The sequence below is a fragment of the Eulemur rufifrons genome, chromosome 3 (genome assembly GCF_041146395.1).
Source record: "Eulemur rufifrons isolate Redbay chromosome 3, OSU_ERuf_1, whole genome shotgun sequence".
NCBI lineage: Eukaryota > Metazoa > Chordata > Mammalia > Primates > Lemuridae > Eulemur > Eulemur rufifrons.
This window is the reverse complement of record NC_090985.1, coordinates 2,679,313-2,706,435: the sequence shown is the minus strand read 5'-3', so window position 1 is coordinate 2,706,435 and position 27,123 is coordinate 2,679,313. Positions and strand designations below refer to the sequence as shown.

The 27,123-nt window shown below is 40.0% G+C and overlaps 1 protein-coding gene across 3 annotated transcripts in view; it reads left to right on the top strand.

Moving 5' to 3' along the window:
* Positions 1-27,123, top strand: part of EFL1 (elongation factor like GTPase 1) — a 125,206-nt gene that overhangs the window by 73,748 nt on the left and 24,335 nt on the right. For all 3 annotated transcript variants that reach the window (XR_011233156.1, XM_069465639.1, XM_069465638.1), the window contains 2 exons: positions 19,176-19,307; positions 25,285-25,432. Coding sequence is in view for 2 of the 3 variants with exons in the window: in XM_069465639.1 (XP_069321740.1) it covers positions 19,176-19,307; positions 25,285-25,432 (280 nt within the window). In the remaining variant the exon portion in view is untranslated. The remainder of the gene's footprint in view (positions 1-19,175; positions 19,308-25,284; positions 25,433-27,123) is intronic.

The window sequence follows — 27,123 nt, the reverse complement described above, 5'->3', positions numbered from 1 at the left end:
GCTGCCTGCTAAAAAACCATATTTCACTGCCAAGTTCATTTTTATCTCATGTGCTTGGAGATTAGGCAGATGTACCCTGAAATATGCAGTGCTTTGTATGAGTTACTAAAGAACACAAAGTTTACAGTAAGGACAAAATTATTATAAAATAGCATTGTCAACTTTTCTTTCTCCCCACATTTGAGAAGTTGATACTTTTTGCTACTTACTATGTAGCCAAAGGGCTTTAATAGTAAAATTCTCTGGACAAGTCCTCAGTCGCTTTTGCCATCTCCCTCTCAACAAACCTTGGTATTAAGTGAGCTGTCACCTCCAAGTTCCCTTTCCTGCTTGCTGACCTTTTTCACCTGCAGACCTCCTTGTTGTCTTTCCACACCATGCCCTCTAAGAATGCCTGGTGCCAGAGTAGCGCCAACCTGGCCATGAAGTTGGGTGCCCAGTGTTTGCTCCCACTTGTTCGTGTGCTCTTGCCTTCTGCTGGCCGATAGCTCTGATGATTAAACCTGACTTCATACAGCATTTTGGCTCTGTGTCCTCCTTACCTGTTAATTATGAGTTACAGGCAGCTTGCCATGCTCTTCTGCCAAACTTGTCCTTCCTAACAAAATAATCCTTCAGATATGGGTGGCCACTGAAGCAAACTATTACTTGATGAATTAGTCCCTGTGCTTCTTGAAAGAAAACCTAAGACTGAGTTAGCAGCTACCTCAGACTTAGCTCACAGCAAACCTATTGTCAGCCACAAACTGAAGACCTTTTTCACACTAATAGCTGCCTAGAAATACACCTGTGTGTGCAACTGATTTTTTTGACCTAAATGCAATCATTTGTTAAATTTGTACATGGAGCATAGAATTTAGAAGTTGGAGGGGAGGTTATGAAAACAGAAGTGTTAGGCAAGATAAGGTAGCTAGCTTTCAGGTATTTAAAGGCTTGTGTTACTGTGGTGTTATAACAAGGAATGTGATTTGACTATAACACAGGAAAGCCAGAAAGAGCCTGAGGGGTAGAGGCGATGTCGTATTTATTGCCCTGCCAGAGAACTTGTGCAGGAGATGTTCATAATGAACAAGTGAACATATGTATTTTATATGTATATATAAGAGTTCATGCTCTTTATCAGAGAAGTGTGCTGCCGTGACCGTTTTCTCTGGAGGATATTGTGAGATTCCACATTGCAGGCAAGTTGTTTTAGAGCAGATAAACTGTCAAGCTCCATCCACTTCTAGAGCTTTCTGTTTACATGAATTATTGCACTTTTCTCTCTCGTCGCTGAGGATAAAACTGATATGTATCAGGGAACTGATATTTTTCTTTCCTTCATATGTTCAAGTATAGTCACAATTAAAGTTTGTCTTAAATGATCTTCAGAGGCTTTAAAAATTATTTCCTGGACTTGTATGCAAAATGCAGAAGTACAAATTAAATCTTATTGGTCATCTGGAGATCATTTTGCCATAGTCAAATTGCGTTTTTATAGAGTGTGCCGTGTATGAATGGAAGGGACACTTGCTGATAGAATCGTAAGATACCAGGTATTTAGAGCTTAAAGGAGCCTGGGGTACCATTCTGTCCATTCCATATTCTTTAGGAAGGACCTACTTTTTAAGAACCTAGCTGATATTCTTGATAATTGGTCAATTAAAAACCACATATACATATATATATATACATGCCATGTGTATCGTCTTGCCAGGTATGCCAAGTGTGTCTCCTTATGGTAAAGGGGGATTGGGATCTCATTATTAGTGCTGTTTTGTTCTTTGCTTTTTTAAAAAATAAAAATACGTCTTAGAATATTTATTAAACTAGAACTTAGGATTTGTTACCGTATTCAGATTTACCATATTTTCTGTCACGGCTGAATAAATTTTATGGGTATACCACAGTTTTTTTTAAACCAGTCCCTTTTTAATGAGTACTCTGTTCCCATGGTCATTATATTTCCTGTTTCAGTGTTCCTGTGACCATCATTGTATTACGGTATGGTGGTCCTTTCGCTTTTTTGGCCAGTTTAATCAGTTGCTGCTTCATTTTAATCAACATTTAGCACAAATGGGGTTTATTCATTCACTCAGCAAATGTCTGTGGAGGGCGTGAAGCACAGCTGTGCGGGTTCTTGTCTGCAGAGGGGGCAGCAGGCCTCGGTGAGAGGGAGTGGGGATGGAGAGTTACGAGAGTAAGGAAGTCGGCGCGGCCAAGTGGAGTTAAAGCAGCACCCGAGATCCGAAGTGTTGTCAGCAGAGGGGCGGAAGCCGGGCTGGAGCATAGTTAATGCGCTCCCACAGTTTTCCTTGCCTGACTGGGTAATATTTACGTTGTCAAGGCACTTTGTCCCTCATGTGTCCTTTCAGGGTTCTAGTTGATGTTAACTTTAAGCCCGTTTCACTTTTATGGAGATAGTTGTAGACAAGGCACCCAGTATTTATTTGCCCAGGCGTTTTGCCCTTCTCTAAAGATGATTCTGGACGTAACACTGGGGTCTTTAGGAATCACTGCTTCATCCTCTCCACCCTCCTGCACCTGTTCTGTGCACCAGCCAGCTCTGCTGGAGAGAGGGTGACCCACTGCCTCTGTGTCCCCCCCAGTTCCTCTTCCCTTCTCCTTTCTCCTCCATCAGCCAGATTTGGCTTTTTCACTTTTCTTCAGTGGAGGGAGGGCATGTGATGAGATTTTAATGGTTGTGGAAAGGAGTGGAAATATTATGACAATTTCTTGGCCTTAGAAAATACAACCTTCTTATCTGGAAGACAGTGAGGAAACATGGCGCAGAGGGAAGGGCCCTGGCCTGGGAGTCAGGAAAACGGGGCTGTCTCCAGGACTGCCAGGGACTGATCTGAGATCAGCCTTTCCCCACTCTACCCTCAGATTTCTCATCAGTAAAGTATTAATAAATCAGCTCTGAGCACTTACTGGAGTTTACATTTTGTCATTCTGTCTTTAAATCAATCAAGGAGAATGCTATTTTACAAGCAAAGTATAAGACTTGCTTGCAAAACTTCAAAGAAACTTTTGGTGTTAACTAAAACAGATGTTTTAGAGATGATTTTGTTTACCTGATACGGTATTGGGTCTGGAAACATGGCTGCTTCCGTGTCTCCCTGAAAGCTTTTCCCACGTTCTGAGTGTCCTGGGTCGTTGCTGCACCCTCCTTTGTTGCCACCTGAGCCAAATGCCACCAGCCGTTTTCTTAGTGTAGAATAGCAACGCAAAGGCTGCCCAGCCTGTGCCTATTAGTGGGGTTAGAGCAACACTAATCGGCAAATCACACTGGCTCTCTGTTGCCACCAGTTTATATAGGGCTTTATCTGGAATTTGTCCTTCAACCAATCTGGGAATCCCAGGGAGTGTTCCTCACGGGCTCTTGGGCTCACGCTTGCCATAGATGTTAATACTTAGACACTAGTGTTGTCACGGTGCCAAAACTCTGCAGTGGTCTCTGAAGTAGTGGAAATGCTTCTTCCTTTTGCTTCACTGTCTGAGAGCAGTGGTCCCCAACCATTTTGGCACCAGGGACCAGTTTCATGGGAGACAATTTTTCCATGGATAGCAGGGTGGGGAATGGTTTCGGGATGGTCCAAGCACTTTACATTTATTATGCAGTCAAACCCCTCTGCTAATGACAGTCTGTATTTGCAGCTGCTCCCCAGCGCTGGCACCACTGCTTCAGCTCCACCTCAGATCATCAGGCATTAGATTCTCATAAGAAGTGGGTAACCTAGATCCCTGGCATGTGCAGTTTATAGTAGGGTCCGTGCTCCTATGAGAATCTGATGCTGCTGCTGATCTGACAGGAGGCGGGGCTTATGCAGTGATTGCAGCAATGGGGAGCAGCTGTAAATACAGAGGAAGCTTCACTTGCTTGCTCCCCTGCTGCCCACCTCTTGCTGTGTGGCCTGGTTCCTAATAGGCCGTGGACCAGGGGTTGGGGACTGCAGGATTAGAGGGTATAGGACATTACTGTGAGGCAATGTCTTAAAAAGGTCAGACAGATTAAATACCATGGATTAGCTTTAGCACAGACTGCATTGTCTTCTGGGGTTCAGAGGAGGGGCATGTCCAGAGAATTCAGAGAATGGGCCCTTGAAGGTGATTGAGGTACTTTCTGGACTGAAGCTCCTCCTAAGGAAGAAGAAACTAGGCATGACAGGATAATCCAATAGCCAAGCCTTAGTCTCAAGGAGGAAAAATGGTGTGATACATGTCATTTGATTTGTCTTTGGGCCTGACCCTGTTGCTCCCATGACTGAGATCTTTGCAAGGCAAGAGTAAAACCTGGAAGAGCTAACCTCTGTAAGACTGTGGGTCACAGCAATGTCTTATGCCCTCTAAGAGAGTGAAACATAAGGAAGAAGCGTTTCCACTTCATCAGAGACTGCTGCAGAGTTTCGGCACCCTGACAACACGAGTGTCTAAGTATTGGCAAGCGTGGGCCCATGAGGATCATCTCCTGGGATTCCCAGATTAGCTGATGGACATATTCCAGATAAGGCCCTCTACAAACTGGTGGAGACAGAGAGCCAGTGGGATTTGGTGATTAGTGTTAACCTAGCTCCACTAGTAGGCATAGGCTGGGCAGGCTTGAGAAAATGGTTTGCATGAGTCTGTCTTATGGAAACTTCTTCACAGATGCCCCATCAGCATTTTTGCTTTGTGTTACAATGGGATTCTTTAGTTTGCAACAGGTTTCACTAGGGATGGTGTTTACTAATAAATCAGAACACTTGTTTGAGAAAACACACCTGGGTGCCCCCGATAAAGTAAAGGAGCATCTCCTGACCGTCCCTTCTTATGAGTCTCCTACTTGGGGTCAATTAGAAATGATAATTGCACCTCACAGTATTCTTGGAGTCTTTGCCCAGAGACTCACATACACAAGACCGCGATGTTCCATATTGTGGAAATTATCCACTGAAATGACTTTCCCATCATTTTGCTCACCTACTTTTTGCAGCACTTTATCTCCAGTTTTATCAGAGCCAAAGAAATGTTTCCCATGATATGAACTGAGATTATTTTACTCTAACGGTGGTTAGATTTGAGCATTGGTAGATGGTAAGAGTGGAAAGAGACACTTGGAAATTCTTTGAGTAATGTGTTGTATGTTTTTGATAAATAAATAAAGGCAGCAGTAGAGAAGCATATGATGTTTGTTGGGGATTGTTTTGTTTTCCCAAAAAAGGAAGCAGACCAGAACCAAAGAATTGTTTTCCAAACCTTTTGGAGCATCATCTTATGGGTCCTTAAAAAGACCAAACTTCCTATGAACCACGGAGTGTTAGGAACCAGAGGGTGGACAGAAGAATGCAGCCAGGAGGAGACTGGTTGCACTTACTTGAATAAGGAAGTGATTTGGTTGAGGACAGATATACTGCAGTGAAAGTCACATTTTATTAGTCACTGGAGGTTATGGAGGAAAAATATACAAGGAGACAAACCATGTGCTATCTCCTTTGCTGCCAGTTCTTTTTAAAGGGCTCTGAAATGGTTTATCTTTATTAGTTGCAGTTATTGGCATCTTTAAAAGACTTAGAAGCACCTAAAATACCCATGTAATTTGTGTCAGATAACATTTTAAGTAAACTTTTATTGATGCATAATATGCAATAGGAACATATGCAAATCATAAATGCACAGCTTGATGAATTTTCATAAACTGAACAGATGCTGGTGTAATCAGCATCCAGATCCAGAAGAGGAACCTTCCCAGCGTCCCAGGAGCTCAGCTCCTTTCTGCCTACTGCCGCCTACACCCTCACCCCTACGGGTGGCAACTCTCCTGGCTTCAACATCACAAATTAGATTTACCTGATTTTAAGCTTTATATAAATTGAATCATATAGAATGTACTCTTGTGTTGGGCCACTTTCCTTCGACATTCTGTTTGTGAATTTCATACATGTCATTGCACGTGGTTGTGATTTGTTCATTCTCATTGCTGTATTTTGTGACTACCACAATTTATTTATCCACTCTTCTGTTGGTAGATGTTTAAGTAATTTCCAGTGTTTGGCTATTATGAATAGTGTTGCTTCAGATACTATTAGACATGTCTTCTGGTGAATATATGTACCATTTCTGTTGGAAGAGAAAGTGCTGGGTCATATAGTAGGCGTATATTCAAGCTTAGTCAGTGCACTAATTTATGCTTCCATCATGAGTATCTGAAATTCCCACTTGTTCCATAGCTTTGCCAACACTCATTTTTGTTTTCATTTGAGCCGTTCTTGTATGAGGCAGTATCCTAAGTTTCCCTGATAACTAGTGAAGTCAAAGTTCCTTTTCATTTATGTATTGGCCATTGATTTTTACTCATTTGTGAAATACCTATTAACTCTTTACCGGCTTTTCTTTTAGATTCTCTGCCTTGTTTTGGATTGATTTGTAGGCATTGTTTATATACACTGGGTAAAAGTCCCTGACTGGGTATATGTGTTGCAAATATTTTCTCCTACGCTGTGAGTTATCTCTCTCCTTTCTTTTTGATCTTTCTTTCTTTCTTTCTTTCTTTTTTTTTTTTTGAGTCATGGTCTCCCTCTGTTGCCTGGGACAGAGTGCAGTAGTGTCATCGTACCTCACCACAGTCTGCACCTCCCAGGCTCAAGTGAGCCTCCTGCCTCAGCCTCCCAAGTAGCTGGCACTACAGGCGTGCACCACCACACCTGGCTAATCTTTTATTTTTTTTAATTTTTTTGTAGCGGTGGGTCTCAATATTGCCCACACTGGTCTCAAATTCCTAGGCTCAGGGAATCATCTTGCCTTGGCCTCCCAAAGTGTGAGAGACCACACCCAGCCCCTTTCTGCTTGCTTGCTCATGGTATCTTTTGATAAACAGAAGTTCTTAATTGTAATATAATCTAATATTTTTCTTTTTTTTCTGATTAGTGCTTTTTGTGACCTGTTTAAGAATTCTTTGCTTCAGAGTTGCAGAGATGTTCTGTGTAAGCTTTTTTGTTTTACGTATCAGATTTAGATAAGTAATCCATCTGACACTTGTTTTTGTAACAGGTGTGATGTGGGAGTCAAAATAAATTTTTTTTTCAGTATGAATGTCCGTTTGACTTAGAACCGTTATCAAATCCTCACTGCATTGCAGTGTCACCTTTGCCATATATCGGTTGACATAATTTACATTCATTTGACTCCAGTAATGGTAGCTCTTTAAAAGAATTCAAAAGTTTATAGTGCTTGTGTCTACTTTTCATGGTAAAAAATTACAAAATTTTTTATTTTAAAGAGATCACTCATAATCTCAATACTAGCAGTCCTACAATTTGCATTTTAGTTATTTTTCGTCTATTTTTATTTATATAATCCCATTTACATTGAATTTTATATTTGACTTTATTTCTAAGTAGTCTTCAAAATTCAATTTATTAGAGGCTACATAGTATTTTGTTAGCCAGTCCTCTATTGCCAGGCATTTAGGATGTTCTCATTTAGTTATGAAAAACTGTTGCCTGGTTTTGAAATTTATTGAGCCTCTTGTTTTACAAGAAGATAACAAATGAGAATAACTGTATCAATTTGGGACTCCTATCTTTAGATATTTTCATTTATTTTTAACTGCATCTCTATTAATTCAACCCTCCAGTACAGATTTCTTTGTTCTTTATAAAAAGGTTTGATTACAATACCAGTATCAACCAATTATGTTTTTATAATATTATAAAATTAAAGCCCAAACTACTATAGTATAAAACCACATTAATATTTAAAATGGTTTTAATATCAAAAATTCAACCTGAACTTTTATTTCATTGATCCAAGTGACAAAGAAAATGTGAAGGTTGTTTCTGTATTTAGTCCATAATAGAACTACTTTGAAAGTTGCTGCTTCTCACAGGGAAGCAATGGGTACAGTGTGAAAAGGTACTGGCTTGAATTGAAGTGACCTATATTTGCTTAAAAATTACTTAACATTCTAACATTGTTACCTTTACCTTTTAGGAATTAAATTTCTTCACTAGGTTCTAGTATCAAGCGAGCTTTATCAGTGTCATAGTACCTGTGCCACAGCAAGATGCAGGCACATGGAAATAGTCTCAAATATCTCCAGATTCAAGGCTCAGGAATTGGAATAAATAATCATCAATAATGTGAATGAGTTTAAAAAATGCTTTAGGAACACTTACAGTATCAAAAATGTGAGAAAATAAAATGTGGGATCTCTGTCGTCTTCATCTGTTTCCCTCATGGTGTTCAGCACAGATCTGTGAATGGAAGTGGTCAGTAGATACTTAGTAAAATAAATCTAAAAATCCCAGAAAATATATCAAATATTTCTTCAACTGTTTTAAGCTTGCCCTCAAATCACGATGAATTAGATTATAATAATTCTACAGGACCCTCTAAATTCTGTAATTCCTGAATTGACTTGTGGAAACTATTAACCAGTGGAGAAGTGATCATTACAAATGGCAAAGGACACAGGGTGGCATCAGGTGACGCAGGCCAGGTGGCCTGTGAGCAGATCTGGCGATGAGGGTCTGTTGGTGACACTGCAGTTCAACACAGCCTTCTTAGACTGAAGGCTGTCAGACTCCTCACTCTCAGGACCTTGATTAACCTCAAGAAACTTCCAGCTCCCTGTCAGGTAGGAATCTAAGAGTCCCTCTGTGAACAGTAGGCACCATGAAATCCAAGTCTGCAGTCCAGAGGTGAGGCCAGTTTCAGTTTCTAGGGTCTAAACTGATAATGCAGATGTGATCCATTTACAGTATAAGCCTGGGTGTATTGCCCTCTGGTAATTCTAACAATGTGAGCATTCAAGGCACAGAAGCAACAAAAAGACTGTTTTCTGGGTTTTTTTTTTTTTTTTTAACCTCTGGCTATTTTTCAAGTTTTTTTTTTTTTTTATCATGAAAATAGTGTATTTACTGAAACCGATTGTTTAAATACAGAAAAAATAATACGAAAATGATAGAACCAGTCCGAGTGGCTCACGCTTGTAATCCCAGCAATTTGGGAGGCTGAGGTGGGAGGATTGCTTGAGCCCAGGAGTTCAAGACCAGCATGAGCAACATATCAAGACCCCGTCTCTTAAAAAAATGAAAATATTGGGCATGGTGTCACTCACATGTAGTCCCAGCTACTCGGGAGGCTGAGTCAGGAGGATCGCTTGAGCCCAGGAGTTGGAGACTGCAATGAGCTATGACTGTGCCACTGAACTCCATCCTGAGTGACAGAGTGAGACCCAATCTCTAAAAAAAAAAAAAAAAAAAAAAAAAAAAAACGAAAAAGAATCTGTAACCCTGCTATCCAGAGATAGGCACTATTAACATGGAACACATCCCCGGCTCAGCAGCTCACGCCTATAATCCTAGCACTCTGGGAGGCCAATATGGGAGGATTGCTTGAGGTCAGGAGTTTCAGACCAGCCTGAGCAAGAGCAAGAGCCCCTCCGTATCACCCCCAGCTCTACAAAAATGGAAAAATTAGCCAGTAGTTCCAGTAGTCCCAGCTACTCAGGAGGCTGAGGCAGAAGGATCCCTTGAGCCTAGGAGTGTGAGGTCGCACTGAGCTATGATGATGCCACTGCACTCTAGCTAGGATGACAGAGCAAGACTCTGTCTCAGAAAAAAAAATAAAAAAAGGAATATATCCTCCAGCTCTTTTTTTCTATGCATATATAAATATTTCTTTATATATTTATATATGCATTTAACATTTTAAAGGATGAAACAGTGAATAATATAATGAACATTCATATACCCACCATCCAGATTTAACTAATTTTAATGTTTTTCTATAATTGTATCAATTCTTTTTATATTCAATGAAGCGTTTCCTATCTAATTTAAGCACTTTATAGCCCTCCCTTGTTCCATCACTGCTAACTCCACCTTCCCTGACAATTATCACTTTTTAAAAGTTGCTGTGTAATTTTCTCTTCCAATGATTTAAAACTTATAAGTAATATATATTTTTTTAAGTTTTAAACTTTGCATAATAGTACATAATAGTACCGTATTGTCCATGACCTTGTATAATGAGCTTTTATTATACTGTTTTGTATTTTCCAGATTTTTATATGTTGCGTTCATTGTGTGAATTTATTGTGATTTATTTTTCCAGTCTTCTGTTGATGGATATTTAAGGGTGCATTCAAATTTTTCTTTTTCTTTTTTTTGAGACAGAGTCTCGTTCTGTCGCCCAGGCTAGAGTACCGTGGCGTCAGCCTAGCTCACAGCAACCTCAAACTCCTGGGCTCAAGCAATCCTCCTGCCTCAGCCTCCCAAGTAGCTGGGACTACAGGCCCACGCCATGACGCCTGGCTAATTTTTCCATTTTTACTGGAAATGAGGTCTCATTCTGGCTCAGGCTGGTCTTGAACTCATAAGCTCACATGATCCCACCTCAGCCTCCCAGAGTGCTAGGATTGCAGGTGTGAGCCACCATGCCCGGCCTCAATTTTTTGCTATTACAATATTATAGTGAATATTCTTGAACATTTTTCCTTGTGCACCTGGATGAGTTTCTCCAAGTCAGTAATTCTAAACTCTATCAAACCCAAGCCTTCTTTTTATAACAAATATTTTAATATCACTTTTAGTATCCAGAAATTCAGAGATAAAATAATCCGCCTGCCTACATAATTTCAAAAACATCAGTATAGTACTTTAATGTAAAGGATAAATAAAAGGGAAGTGATTTACAATAAAATAAAGTGCATTTTAGTATGTAAATGTTCCCGTCTGACTATATGAGAAGGCATAATTAAGTCAGATCTTGCAGTCACTGTGTTTCTGTGATAGTCACAGATGTAGTTTGATACAGATGTAGGGTATTGATGACTCAGATGCTATGAGTGGCTGTTGGTGAAATGATGAACAGCTCATTTTCAGAACAAGTTCATTCTTCCTTTGATTTACATAGTAATTCCATTCCTTAAAATTTAGTGTATATTGCAAAAAATACTTTGTTATTACAATGGAATGAGATTTAAGTTCAGATTATTATTAATAAGTTTGTCCAGAAGAATATTCAAAAGCTGTACAAAAAAGGTAATTCTTTGTATGGAACATTTCTACACATTACAAGGGACTAGTCCCTGCCCACCAAATGCCAGTAGTAGGCCTCAACTAGAAATGCCCCCCGCCAATTAATTACTCAAACACCTAGAAAGGAGCTGTACCACTGTTTGTGGTGTGCTGTTGGTACACTGTTGTGCCTGCTTTCAACACCACTCTGAGATGGACAACTAGAAATCAAACTGGTTGAGTGGCACAGTCTGGGCATACTTTGCAGAGACGTTGCAGAATTATTCTTTCATATAGTTGTAACAATGTTTGTTCTCCTCTGCCGTGCACAAGACCTACATTTTCTGCACATACTTGCCAAAACATAAGTTCTTCGGTTGTACTGATGTGAAATAGTATCTTATTTTAATTTTCACTTACCTTATCAATAAGATTAAGATTCTTTTTTGTATCTTTTTTGACTACTTAGGGCTTCATTTTCTTGGAACTGCTTATATTCTTTGCCTGTGTTCCTGCTGAGTAGCCTGTGTTTTCATTGACTTGTACTCATTCTTTACCTATACTTAAAATTGTTTGTCTCTTTTGGACATTGAAAACCTCTCCTATTCCATAGCTTTTATCTTTGTTTATGGTATCTTTTGTTATAAAATTTTTTGTATGATATAGTGACATTTATGAGTCTTCAGTCTTAGGTATCATCTTATGATTTGTACTTTCAGTTTTTATGTTTCACATTTAGGTCTTTGATCCATATCAAATTATATTTTTCTAGGAGGTATATGATAGAGATGCAGTTGTATTATTTTTCCATTTTGTTAGCTAATTGTTTCAGTGTTATTTACAGAATAGGCCTCCTGTCTGCCCGTTGTCCCTTCATCATTTTCACGTTCCCACATGTGCGTTGCTCTGTTTCTGGGATCTTCATTCTTTTCCATTGACCTCCTGTCTGACAGACCATCATTACTGCACTGTCTGCTCATTTTCCCCTGAAGTTGTTCTGCTTTCTCAAGAAAGGAGTTACGAACTGACCCTTAATATTTTCCTTTAATCTGATCCAGCTAACAGAAATAGCTCACAGTTGAGGTGCCCTTCTCTGGTTTCACCTACTCATTCAGGTTTTCCTTAGTTTTCTATTTCTTTGATCATGTCAATCAGTGTCTTTTGTGTACCTGTGGCTGTGTTGCCATTTCATCCAGAAGTGACTCTGTTTTCTGTTTTTAGTTGGAAATATTTAGAGTTTAAAGGTAGAGGGAATCTGGTTATGATTTCCTGGTTGTGTAAAGCCATATCTCTTTCCTTTGGTCTTAAAACAAATTTCCAGCATTGTTTTCAACTATACTAAGCATTTTCTGCTTCTTAGTTGCTGAACTTCATATGTTTCCTCCGTTATTTAAATCATTTGATTGGAATGAAGCATGGCTTCGAGGAGCATCACTTAAAATCATGGGTTACTACACAGAATATAAACTTAGTGGGACAGGATACAAAGCTCATAAATGGATCTGATTCTGAATATGAATTTGTTCCTCATAAAGAAGTTATTACCTCTTTCCTTATCGTTAACTAGTTAATAGTATAAATAAAAAATTAAATAGACAATTCATATCGTATACCAAAAGAAATTCTAAATTTGAATAACGAATCTATTAATAAAATTACTGCTCCTATGACCATGGTAACTCCCATTACCACTACTTCTGTTTATTGTATCAGGTTAGAGCTTTATTAAATTCATGTCACTTAGATTGCAAATCGAATATAACAAGAATGCATGTTGACTAAGGAAACAAATCGATGGCAGTTGCAAGCTCCCAGAGAAGTGGAAATGAATGGAATGAAAATGTCTGTTCATTCCTGCTTTATGCCTCACACTCAGCTGTCATTAATGACCTTGTTTCTCGCTAGGACCGCCTCTGGTGCCATTTTCTGCACTTGGGCCCTCCTTCCCCATACCCTCTGCTTGGGTGTCTCTGTGCTCCTGTGTATCAGTTGCTCCTGGAAGCCTGTACTCTTTCAGTTTCTCTCTTCACATAAATGAAATGTGTACTTTAACAATTATAACATTCATTACATTTTATCACAATTGCCTATTTATCTGCCTTTGTCCCTCACGAGATTTTAAACTCTGAGGACAGAAATTGTGCTCATGGTCATTCATTCATTGAAGAAACTTTATGAAGTTCCTGCTTTGTGCCCCTGCCCTTAAAACTCAAATCACGGAAAGACTAATAGGGAGTTGAATAACTGTTTATCAGTTCTTTGAAAGCACAACTTTCTGGGCTTTGAAGCTTAGACACCAAATGGAAAAAGCTCAAAAAAGTACTATAGAGAAAATATAGAAGCAAAGTAGAAAGGGAAGCTATAGTCTGGAGAAAAAATGTGATGAAGTTAAAATGTTTATTATGTGCAGAACTAATGTAAATGATAGGAAAGTTATAAACCCAAAAGAAAAGCAGAGAAGTGCTTTGAACTAGTAATGATCTGTTCGGTTATTCAAGCCAGAAATCTGGATTGTATTCTTGTTTTTTCTTGTCCTTTTTCCCCAACTCCCAACAAACCACCGAGACTTGACAGCTCTTTCTCATGTTTAATTTCTCTACATGCCTCCACGTCCACTGCCTTCAGGATAAAGTCGAAACTTCTTGGCACCAGCCCCTCACGTGAACTCAGTGCCCCGGGTGCTCCGGACTACTTTAGGTTCCCAGAACACTCCAGGGCTTTGTCTGTGGCCTGGAATTCCCTTCCCCACCATTACATGACTAATTCTTATCAGTCCTGCACATCTATTTCTGTTCTAATAGAAAACATAGTTTTGAATATTTTAGTTAATTATGTGCTACCTCCTTTCCCTTGTGCTGGCCTCTCTAGATCCTTTCTGTCCTAGTGTATAACACACCAAGAGACAACCAGAAGGCTTTTTTTTTTCTACACTTTTATTTACCTTGAGCTACAATAGCAGGCAGCACTGAGGTATCTACTCTGCTTCCAAGCCCACGGTGGAATTTCTTCCACTGTTTCAGTTGTAGACACGCCCCCCCCCCCCCCCCCCCCCCGCACCTGTGTATTTCCGTTGATATGAGTCAAACTGCACTGGGTCATTCTGTTATCTGGCTCCCTTAGAATCATTTCTTGGGACCAGTTTTATGCCCTGGTTCTGTATGTTACAGTGATCTTGCAGGGACACAGTTATAGCTCTCCTCCCTCATTCAGGACACTGAAGAGCAAGTTTTCACCTATTCTCAAATATAGACAAATAAAATATGCCTACACATCACAGAAAAAAAAAGTTTGATTCTCCAGGTGTTCCTTTTTCTCCTTATTTATTGTAGTCTTTCTTCTGAGTAAAGGGCCCAAGATCTTGAAGTAACTTGTTGAAGAACTATTATTAGTTCCATCTGTTCCTACGAGAAGAAAAAATAATTTATGATAGTGATGTTATTGTTGCAAGAATTTTCCCTAGAGCCTTTCATAATACCAAGAACCTAAAGGGCAGTTGATTCAATGGCCTTGTTTAGCATCTTGGACAGACTTGACCTACCTTCTAAAAACCTTAGCTGAGCAATACTGGTCCGCTTTGGAGATACTAGCTAAGCAGACTTGGAAAAGGCCCATTTTATGTTTATGTACCTACCTACCTGCCTATCTACCTTTATAACAAGCGTTATAAAGTACTAGGATTCCCTGATACTCTTTGTAGTTGAGTCAAAGAGAGCAGAATATGAGTTTCAATGAAAGATACAGAACCAGGCCATAAAATTAGAGGCAGAGGATATGGTGTCTTTGGTATCCAAAGACAGAGGGCCTAGAGCAGAAGGTCATCTTACAGACCAGGTGCCCTCTAGGTTTCTACCACCTGGAGAACTTGTACTTAAAAAGAAATCCTCATCTACCTTCCAAAGTGGTGTTCATTTTTCTCACAGGCCTGAGGTTGTGTGGATGTCCATGACATAGAACTTGCATTTACTGCAAAGGTTTAAAGGAATTCATTAATTGCTGCCTTAACAGGGTAGAGGGAACAGGTCGCTGGTTCTTGGGTAATGTTAAAGTTGGTTTGAAATAAAACTTTGCAATTAAGAGACCATATTCTAACTAGAGTATTAACATATTTCCCACAAGGTTTTTTTTTTTTTAATTCCAATAATGTTTTTATACCAGTAAGGAAAGAGCACTTTACAAATCCAAGTTTTCCTGAAGATAGCAATGTTGTTCTCTGTCTAGACAGCTAGCAGACTTGTCCCCAGAAAGCAGTGTTAGTATTCACTAATGGTTTTACCATCTTCCTGCCTGCCAGTGTAACCTCGTCCTAGATTGATTCAACTTGTGCAACAGGGAATTGTTAAGAACAGGAAAAAAGTTTCCAGCAGAAGGCCAATTCATCTCTCAAGCCCCGCACAGCATCTGCAGTCTTATGTCATAAAAGATGGTCTCCTTGCAGTCCTGAGAGGAAAATTTATTTCCGTAAATGCCTGTACCAAAAATACAGAAAACTTACAAATAGACAATCTAATGAATAGATTCAAAGAGCTGGAGAAGGAAGAACAGACCGACCCCAAACCCAGCAAAAGGAGAGAAATTATTAAGATTAAATCAGAACTAAATGAAAAGGACAACAAACCATAAGGGAGATTAATAAAACAAAAAGTTGGTTCTTTGAAAAAATAAACAAAATTGACACGCCTCTGGCTAGACTAACCAAGAGCAGAAAAGAAAAAACTCTTATAACCTCCATCAGGAACATGAAAGGAGAAATCACGACTGATGCCACAGAGACACATGATATCATCTATGAATTCTACAAAAATCTTTATGCACACAAATTAGAAAACCTGGAGGAAATGGACAAATTCTTAGAAACACAGTCTTCCCAGGCTCAACCAGGAAGAAATAGAATTCCTGAATAGACCGATATCTAGATCTAAAATCAAAACAGCAATAAAAAACCTTCCCAAAAAGAAAAGCTCTGAACCAGATGGGTTCATACCTGAATTCTACCGTACCTACAAAGAAGAACTGGTGCCCATCCTACATAAACTATTCTCCCGTATCGAGAAGGATGGGATTCTCCCCAGCACTTTTTACCAAGCCAACATAATCCTGATACCAAAACCAGGAAAGGATGCAACAAAAATAGAGAACTACAGACCAATTTCTCTTATGAATATAGATGCAAAAATTCTCAATAAAATCCTGGAATTCTTTTTAAAGGGAAACATTAGGGACACCCTGGAAAAAATTTCAGCCTGACAGTGTTTACAAAGTACTGATCGTTGATCAAGAGGAATTTGAAGGGAATGGCATACTCAGCCTAGCAAGGGCCTGTGTCCCCAGCTGGAGAACTCTTCCTTTACCTGGCTGTTGTCGTCAGCCCCGTCTGTGAGGCAGAGCTCACCTGCTACTCTATCTAATTTGACTTGTTGTATGGAGAAGAATCAGGACCAGAAAGGACTTGGATCATTTATCTTCAATCAGCCAAAAGTTACTAGTGTTTATATAAAAACAAGCTAGAATTCTTTGTGTCTAGTAAATCGCTTTAGTTCCATATTCCTCAACCAGTTTTCTCTCTTTTTGTTTCTTTTAAACCGTACGCATTTTTTGGAATAAACATCTAAAACACCTTGTAACCTCTTTAATCCTTGAAATTCGAAAATAAATGTAGTGACTAAAAACAAATCAATGTCTCACTAATTTTGGATTTTTTTCCTCCCTGAACTATCATTCCTCCTGTCCCAGAAATTCATAAGTTATTCCTTGGAGGGAACACGCCCCTCTTCCGCCAATTCCAGTTGAAAATGCTTTAGCAAATGTTCTTTGTGTGAAGGAATTATTTCTCCTTAGTTGTTATAATTTTGGCTAAAGCAACTAAGTGAAACTCATATGATTTAGAATAAAGGATACAAAGCTATATGAACATTATAATAGTGTAAATTATGTGTGCCAATAAAGAAGAAAAAAGGGAAATACATAAAGTGAAAACAGTGACAATATTGGAATGGTGTGATTATGGCTATGCTGTCCCTATTTCAGGATTGTGCTTGCTGGCATTATCTTTAAAACAAAAAATCTGTTTCGAAGTATGTCTTCTATAAGTATCAAGTTGTACACTTAATAAGTATCTGATAGCATATTAAGAAATTCGCAAAGTGATTTTTAAGTCAATTTATTGTGACTCACCCAGATAAACTTAATGGTTCCTAGGTTTTAAAATTATGTTTAAAAATAAATAAAAATGTTGACATATCGTACAGGTAATGAAGTTTTTACTATCTTTGGAGCACTGCCTTTTTCATAAATTCTTAATTTTGACTAGGAATATTATGGTATTGACTTTTTTCTTTTCATTTCTGGGGAAATTGTAATCATGTTAACAAATACGGGCACATCTAAATAGCAAGAATAGATTTGGTAATTGGAACAGCAAAATGTAAACCGTAAGTTCCCAGAGACAGTGTTCAGAGTGTACTGACTGCCGCATCCTGCACCCTGGCGATGCAGAGGAGAGACCAGCATCTGTCTTCTCCCTGAAACCCGGTGCTGTGTGTGCAGGAAGGAAATGCTTGCTGCCCGGAGGTCACAAGCAGGATGGATGAGATTTGAAAGGGAATATTTGCTATGAGGTTTTCATAAACCCCCGGCCTCACAGACGCTGTTGTTATTTCTAGCAGACCTGGTGGAAACTTGGGCAGACCCAGATCTTTCACATCATGGTACCAGTGAGAGATGTAAACAAGAGGCTGTAGCCAGGTACAGACCTGTGTTTGCTGGGCCAAGAGGCATGGTAATGAGAAATTGAGACTTTTGACCAAAGAAGTATGCTGGAGACCCGGGGGAATTTAACACCCTGGTCTTTAGTCTAAAGAGGGTCCCACGATGCACACAAAAGGTCTGGAAATCATGCCCTGAGCCCAACAGTTAAAGGAGCTAATGGCATTTAATGTGAGGCAGAACAGGGTTAAAAGGATCTGACAGATGCCTTTGAAATCCAAAGGGTTGGTGAAAGTGGAAGAAGCACATTTTCTGTGAGCCTTTGGAAAACTGAACTAAGAACAGTGGTGTGGAAATGGTTGGAAGACAGGTTTTAGCATAAAGCAAGGAAGACTTTTTTACAGTTGAGCTATCCATTAACGTGGGGAGGTGGTAAATGCTGGGTGCATTCAGGCGGAGTGTTAGAGGGGGGTTTCCACACTGTGTAGTCAGACAAGAAACCTCTGACCCACCCCCGCCCTCCAGGTCTGTGTGCTGGAGGCCTCTGCTTCAGTTTCCCTCCGCCAGGCCGGGGCTGTGATTGTGTGGTGTCCCATCGCCCTGTACCTTTATGTTGGTTTGTCAGCTGAAGGCAGCATTCCTTTCCTTAGCTGTTTCTGAGCCCAAGATGCAGCAGTAGATGCTGATTAAATACCCCTGCCCCTTCCTCTCATGTCACCTTTCCCTAAAGCAGGTAACCTCTCCTTCCGTATCCTTCTCAATCCTTACCTGAACCCAAAAGCACAAAAATGGCCCTTGTATGTGCTTCTTAATTTGTTCTAAAACTTCTGTTCACACTCTGGGTTTGAGCTGCAGTATGCCCCTTCCTTTGTCCTTCTAGGACATTTCTGTGTTCTCATCTGCTCAAACACAGATATGCAACCTTTAGCATCTCATGGAGCCATCATCCAGGAACGTGAAGAGTGTGTGCTTGAGGGGATGGGGGCGACTAGGATTCTCTCCTAAAACTGGGGTAGTATGGACTGAGGCTTAGCGTCACATGCTGCATAGCAGCATCACATTTTACGTTTCTAAATTTCCTTTACCCATATACAAGTGGATTTGGCAAAAGAGATTATTTCATTAGAAACTCGTCTTCATCAAATTGACATATTTTTAAAAAACTAAGTGTTGTAATTAGAAATAATCAGTGTTTTCAGACAAAGGTATCTGGAAATGATAATTGCTCTGGTTGAGGTAGGTATGCGTTGGCCCAGTCTGATGTAAAAGGATTCGTGCATCTGGAAAACAGAAAGCAGAATTTCTGTATTTTTGACAGCAAATAGTATCTAGGTGTACAAAAAACTCAGTGTAGGTCTACCTATTCCTTGCAACATTTTGGAAATGTTTGGCTCCGTGACACATATACTGGGTTTAATGCTGTTATTTTCCTACTGTAAATTCAGAATTTATTATCCTTTATTGACCCTATGTATCTTTTCCTCCCTGCAGGAATAGGAGGCCTTCAAGACTTTGTGCTGAAATCTGCAACGCTGTGCAGCCTACCATCCTGCCCACCGTTTGTACCTCTCAACTTTGAAGCCACTCCTATCGTGAGAGTTGCTGTTGAACCGAAACACCCGAGTAAGTAAGATGGTCTTGGTTTTAAAAGCATATGATGTTCATTATATTTCTAAAATGCATGCATGTATTTAATACCCGATTCCTTGTGATACGTTTCAGCAGTATACAGCGAATTTTTGTTGAGGTATATAGAAGCAACTCTTCATAGGGCATCTAATCTCTGTCTTAGAAACTTGGCATGGTTAGGTGCCCTTGCTGTGCAGGGAGACCGAGTCTTCCTGATGGCAGAGACAGGGTCATCTCTGCATCCCCCACGTTGTATCTCAGCAAAGCTGACGTTTTAAGTGACTTCCTCTTAATTAGACTCTCATCCCAAGCTCCTTGACTCAAAATCCATCGTCTGCCTCCTGCCTCTTCCCTCTGGGTTTGCTAGGTTATCTGGACACTGAACATTTCCTGTCTGTTTGGAAACCACTTCCGCCCCTTTCCTGCTGGCTACATGACACCCACATATGACTGACCATGTAATACCGAATCTGCAGTCTTTGGTTTAAACTGTGCCCGGTCGGTCCTTTTTAACTCTTGTATTTCGCTTCCCATTGCTGTAACTGACCCCTTATCTCTGTGACGCTGCTGTTCCAGTGCCTAGTGGTAATCAGAGAAGAATCTCCAGACCATGCGCTAAGGGAACCAAAGAACAAAGGTGTAGAGCAATAGTTTTCTGTTGAGGGATGTAATGACCTCATTGCTCCTGTACCTACATCTCCTTCCTCGCCCCAGAGCTGGGGCCTTCTGAAAACTCATCCCTCCCTCGATTTCTAAGACATGTCCTTGGCCAGTGAGGATCCTGGGACCCCCACAGCACACACTGGGAAGACTGTCCCTGGAACCTTTGGGCTCAGTCCTAGCAAACAGCCACCTGCCTGGGCCTCAGAGACAGGATTCTTTGTGGGCTGTCAGTGTGCACTGACACGGTGCCTTGCTTGCTGTATGGATTTATTCCATTTTGTATAAAGCCTGCTTCCTCTTTTTGATCTTGTCCAGATCTTGGCCCTTCATGGTTCTGTTCTTTTGTTCTACTTGCTGGGGTGGCTCTGTCCCCTGCGTCCAACCCTAAGAAACACGTACAATATAAGAAAGCTGAGTTTTATTTAAGTTGTGACATTTGATTCTGGCAACCGTGGCTTACTCTTAGATGTTTCTAGTATTTCTTTCTTTGTATCTTATTTCTTAAATAGTTTTTCTCTGTTGCACTTGCCTCTAAATTTTAAAAATAGGAAATAATGAATAATTGATAACTTAAGCCATAATATTTTAATAGAAATTTATAATTTGTAAAAGGCTATTCAATGGCTGTGTGCTACTCTGTGCCCCCTGTTATCCAAGCCAAGCAAAAGCCCAACCCTAAAGTGGCAGCAGAACCAGCTTCTGTCCAGCTTTGGCTACATGAGATGAAGGACCCTTGTACCTGCCCTATTTCCTGCCCCATAGCAGACTCACAGATTGATTTCCTTTACTTTGTGTAAATGAGGTAGTCTAATAAATAGAATTATTTAGGATTATCCATCTGAAGGCCAAAGTGCATTTACTCATATGTGTTTTCATTAAATTTTTCTGAGCTTTGTAAAAAAGTGGTTAGAAGGGGCACGTAGTTTTCTTTATAAATTCGGAAGGAGTGTTAAATTTGTTTTTCAATTAAGTATATTGTTTTTTTCTGGATTTACCTTGCATTTCTTAGTTGGATTACTGAAGGGACCCCATTTGTATATTTCACTGTCTGAACTTTATACTCTTTGTTCTGTCTTGGTGTTTTTACAGTGTCAACATCTTACTTTACATTCAGGATTTCTGGGGAAGCTTCCCTAGTGCTATCCTTGTTCCTGTGAGCCCTGAGAGGGTATTTATTGTCTGTTCACCCTTTGCCCTGGTGTCTCATGCTCGTTCTTGCTTTGGGGTAATAGCCCCTTTCTCCATGAATTACATGACAGAGGACTGTTGGGATATCTCACCCTCCTACACCAAGACGCCCCAGGAGTGCTGCCCCGAGAGGCTCTGGATACACCCGCTGTTGCTCTTGAGTACACAGGCCCTTGCTCCATTTTCATTACGACAACTGGGTTGCCTAATCTAGAAGATAACCTGTTACTCTTCTTGCAGGAAGAAGCAAATCCTGAGCATTTCTTCTTCCACTTTCCTTTCTCTGGATTTCCCAAGCAAGAGTCAAAATGTCATGGTGGCCACCCTCTGCTCCATGCCCACAGGTCTCCTCAAAACGCAACACAGAGAACTACAAATGTTCCAAAGCCATGATTATTTTCATCATTATAATTGATCCTTACTGTATGCCACATGCTATATTAAGGTTTTACCTTGATCGTCTCAACAGTCCTATGCATTAGGATGCTATTTTTATCCTCATCTTCTCCTTAGAGAAGTTAATTAACTTGCCCAAGGCCATACAGTTAGTAAGTGGTGGAGTCAGGATTCAGACCTCTGCCTCAGAGACAATTCTGGATCCTCACATTTAGGAATTCAAGAAATCCTATGTATCTGAGATCAGTGTCACTGGTTTCCAGACTTCTTTCATCCTTTGTCTGTATCAGTTAAAAAAAAAAAAAAAAAAGACTTTCTATATCTGTGTTTGTATGATAAGTAAATATTTATGCTGATATTTTTCAGCAGTCCCCAACCTTTTTGGCACCAGGGACCAGCCTCATGGAAGACAATGTTTCCACGGACCCGGGGTGGGGGGGGAGAGAGATGGCGAGTGACGGGGGGCAGCTGTAAATGCAGGTGAAGCTTTGCTGGCTCACTTGCCTGCTGCTGCTGTGAGATCCGGTTCCTAACAGGCCACAGACTGGTAACGGTTCATGGCCCAGCGTTTGGGGACCACAGATCTACATGATGAAACACAAAAATAGGAATGTTTTAAAAATTGAGATTAAAATGAAATAATTGTATGTATAGTTGATGGAGATACAGTATGTATATACAGGTATATATATCATTTATTTATGATAGTGGTTTATAATTGTATTAGTTATCTAATACTGTGCAACACATTACTACAAAATTTAGTGAAAGAACAATTTTTTTTGGAGGGGGGGCAGGGACAGAGTCTTGCTCTGTGGCCATGGCTAGAGTGCAGTGGCATCATGGTAGCCCACTGCAACCTCAAACCCCTTTGCTAAAGTGATCCTCCTGCTATAGCCTCCCAAGAAGCTGGGACTACAGGTGTGCATAGCTATGCCCAGCTAATTTGTCTATTTTTTCTAGAGATGGGGGCGTCTCACTCTTGCTCAGGCTGGTCTTGAACTCTTAACCTCAAGTGATCCGCTGCCTCAGCTTCCCAAAGTGCTAGGATTATAGGCATGAGCCACCACACCTGGCCTAATAATTTTTTTTTTTTTTTTGAGCTGGACATGGTGGCATGCACCTGTTGTCCCAGCTACTTGGGTGGCCAAGGTCGGAGAATCACTTGAACCCAGAAGTTTGAGACCAGCCTGGACAACACAGCAAGACCTCATCTCTAATAAAAAAAATTACCACTTTTCACGGTTTCTTTGGGCAGGACTTTGGAAGGGTTCAGCTTGGGGTCTTTCATGCAATTATAGTCATATGTCACCTTGGGCTGTAGCCATCTGAAGGTTTAACTGTACTTCCAAGGTGCTTCACTCGTATGGGCTCACAATTTGGTGCTGGCTGGGGACCTGAGGTCCTTTCTACAGGGGCCCCTCTGCATGGTGCCGGAGTGTCCTGCAGCATAGCGTGTGATCGGCTTCAGCCGGCAGTCCAGAACACTAAGGCAGAAGCTATTACTATAATGCCTTTTGTGATCTAGCCTTGGGAGTCACACATCATCACTTCCCAGTGTTCTACTGGTCACACAGGCCAGCCCTGACTCACTGTGGGAGGGGACTGCATGGGAGTGTGACTGTCAGGAGGCAGGGATTGTTGGGCTCATCCTGGAGGCTGGCTGCCACAGTAATGCTTCATTGTTTCTAAACATCTTCCTGGAACACTGTGTGATACGGCTGTTCAAAAGTCTGCTTCTAGGTTCCTGTATTGTAACACTTGATTTTAATGGCTGTTACCACTGGAAAGGGCACCTCACAAAGTTACCTAGACTAAATGGAAGAAATGAATCATTGGGCTGCCTTTACTAAATCACGGTGTCATTGTAGAATCCCATTTACCAAATTATACAATGGTTTTGATGAAATGCAGATAGTGAATATCTATTTTTCCTGATGTCAGTTTTTCTTATTCCAATTAGAAGGTGTTGATTTTTATATCTTTATTGACTGTATATTTAGAATATTTTTTAAATCAGGAAGATCACCTTCCAAATTTTAAGAGGTTTTATACATTTATACATGAAATGTTTGTGTTGATTTTGGCAATAAAATGACAATCGGTGGTAGCATTTTCAAACATCTGATTTCAAAATGTCTCTATGATTCAAATTTCTTCTGAAAAAAAATTTTCTTTATTGTTAACTGTTACCTTGAAGAGACACATTTAAGTGTATGTATATACACACATATATTTTAAGTGTTTGTTAGGATCTCATCTTGGTGATAGCCATGGTTTTTACTTTATAATTTGGCTGGTGGAGAACTGACAAAAAGCTTTGCCATTTCTTTTTTTATTGTTCCCTTGTGCTTGTGCTATTAGTATTATCAGTGGCCTCTGTGCAGGAGTCCTTTTAAGCCAGGTTTCAAATTCTGTGAAGGTTTAGTTAACACTAGATAGTATCTGTAAATCCACTTAATTAGGCAAAAGAAAACTATAGTTGTGCTGAAAAAGAACAAATGAAGGTGCCTCTGTCAACCCTGGATACAGTGAGATCCCACTCCCTGTCTTCCCCCGGGATACCATGTCTCCCACGTGTGGCTAGGACCACCTCACCCACGGGGTGCTCATGGCCACCCAGGGTGTGTGGGGCCATGGCCGGCTGCCCAGCTGCCAAACCAGGCTCTGCCACTTAGTTACTCTGTGACCTCGAGCACAAGTGTCTTAGCTTCTCTACACCTGTTTCCCGTCTATAAAATGACTATACCTGCCAAATAGTTAACGAGTTCATATATGCAAAGTGCTTGTCTGGCACGTTGTTAGTGCTATGAAGTATCATTATTAAAAGATCTTTATTTCAGAAATAAATAGGTACAAAAGCTCTCTTCTCTTCCCGCCCCCAATTAATCAACTTTTATAACACATGTTGAAAAATCACTGCATTGCAGAAAGTTTCTGTGGTTTTGTTTGTTTGGCATGTGAAGTCTTTTCAAATGTAGAATTGAAACAAGATTGCATAAAAATGCCTTTAAAGCCAAGGTCTCTCAGGCAGCAGTGAGAGACTTCCTCTGGCCTGCCCTGGGTGAGCCCGGGCTGCAGAGTGTGAGGAACAGGTGGGAAGGCAGCTAAACCCGAGATGCAGATCACAGTCCCCAGCTCTGCCCTCAGCTTCCAGGAACCGTAGGGGAAAAGCCACCGTGTCCCAAAAGCACACACAAAATGCAACGCAGATGTAGCTCGCTGGTGAAGTGTCATAGCAGGGTATTCTAAAACCCACAGTGCTGTTCAAGCAGTTTTGCGAATAGTTTTAATATGAGGCTCTGGTGCAGTTTCTTGAATATCATATTAAAAGCTTCTTTTGCTTATTTGTTGATTTTACAAATGCTGTTTGAAGAAGTGTTCTGTTACATTTCTAGGTATATAATATGTATATTTGTAAAAAGATTTAGGTGAGTTCACAGTAATGGTAGTTTATATGTACTGAGTATTTAAAGAAGTTATATAGATTAGCTTTGGGAGTCTTGATGATCAGCTTCTGAGCGTCTTGTGTTCACCATCTGTACAAATAAATTACTAGAAGGTAGTTTTCTTGACATCACTGCATTATCTGGAAGAAAAATAAATCGTTATTTTAAGATTCTATTTCAATGTAATTTTCCCTTCAATGGCCATAGCCATTGTCTCTAGATTGTGTTAGTCCTGATATATTGTATTTAATCAGTATTTCATTTTGTTAACCTAGGTGAAATGCCTCAACTCGTAAAAGGAATGAAGCTGTTAAACCAAGCCGATCCTTGTGTCCAGATTTTAATTCAGGAAACAGGAGAGCACGTTTTAGTCACCGCAGGGGAGGTCCACCTTCAGCGATGCTTGGACGACTTAAAAGAAAGGTTGGGTGCAAATGATAGAGACTGAGAAATGCTAACTCCAGAATTGATGGGATGTGCAGTGTTTCCTAAACTAGTTTAACTTAGACTATGGCTCATTTTTGGAGAAAAATGAAATGCCTTCAACTCAGGAACTGTTATTGGATCATAGGTTCAATTTTTAATAACTCAAAATTGGCATTCGCTGCCTACACTTGAATTATCTTGCACTTTTAGCTTGAGTCATAAAATATTTTCATGTCTATGTATTTTACTTCAAGCATATACACAGACACACACAGCATATCAGGGCAACAAAACAAAATCTTGTTTTGTAAACGTAGGCCGTGATTAGGGCAGACTTCTTATTGCTGTGGTCTCTACCGTGTAAACCTTCCTCCATGAAGGTATATGTAAGTGTCATGAAATCGGCATCTTGAATCACTTTTTGTAACTAGTTTTTCCTCTTTGTTCCAAAGATAACGTATGTTTATTGCAGCAATTATGAAAATACAGAAGAATAAAAGAATCAATCAGTCACCATACAGAAAGGACCACCATTACATTTGGGTTTATAAATCCACTCTGTTCTATGCCTATTCGAATATCTGTAGATGTCTGTATGCTCAGCTCTGATTAGTTGGTTATGATAACCCTCTGGGAGCATTATTGCTGGCTCAAATGTCTACGTATATGTAAGGCTTATGATCCATATTTTCCTCAAGAAAGGCTGTTCCAATTTATATCATAACCAGCACTAAATATTTGAAAGTGCCCTCTTTCCCACACTTACTTTGGAATATGTTTTAGTATTATCCACTAAGGGATGATGATAGGCACTTCCTAGGGCTTGGCATATCTGCTCCCATTTCTGCTCTGTGTGTACATGACACAAAGCTGGGCACATGTGTATCAGGAATACTCATAGCAACAGAATTTTAATAAGCAAAAGTTGGAAATAAACATTAAGATGGATAAATTATAGTATATTCAGACAATGAATTCTGTAGAATAATCTCAATGAACAAAAACTACAGCTGTGTAAAACATGGATGAATTTTACAACATAATTGAGCAAAAGAAGCCGCTTGCAAAAAAAAATTGTTTGATTCTATTTATATAAAGTTCAAAAAGCAGTCCAAACTGAAGTGTGGAATATAGGGGTTACACGTTTAGGTGATAAAAACAAAAAGGGTAGTACGATAAAAGTGAGGAGAGTGGTTACCTTCATGGGATTAGGAGAAGGCACAGTGGGACCTTCTGTTTCCCGACTTGGGTGGTAGTTTACACGGGTGTTCACCTTGAGATAAGTGAGCATAGATCAGATTTTTGTTTTGTGCACTATTCTATATGACTTAAATTTCACAATTATACTTAACATTAAGAACATGTATAAAATATTTATAGAATTTTAAAAATTCTCATAGGACAGAGCCTGCCTTTTAGTATTATATAATCTTCATTTTCAACTTCCACGCACATTTGTAGGAATGGTTTATGTACAGGAAGGAGACAGAAGGAGACTGTAGTCCCCAGGCCAGAGAAGCCATCAGAGTTTTCAGCATCTAGATCTCAGGGTAGCAATAATCAGATAGGGCAGGAAGCCACAGGAAATTGCTGCGATACAGTCTGCGGCCACTGTGCTGCTTTTTGATACAAGTTCTGCATTGCTAGAATATAGAAAACTTTTGGTGTCCTGAGGTGCTTTGTAGGTG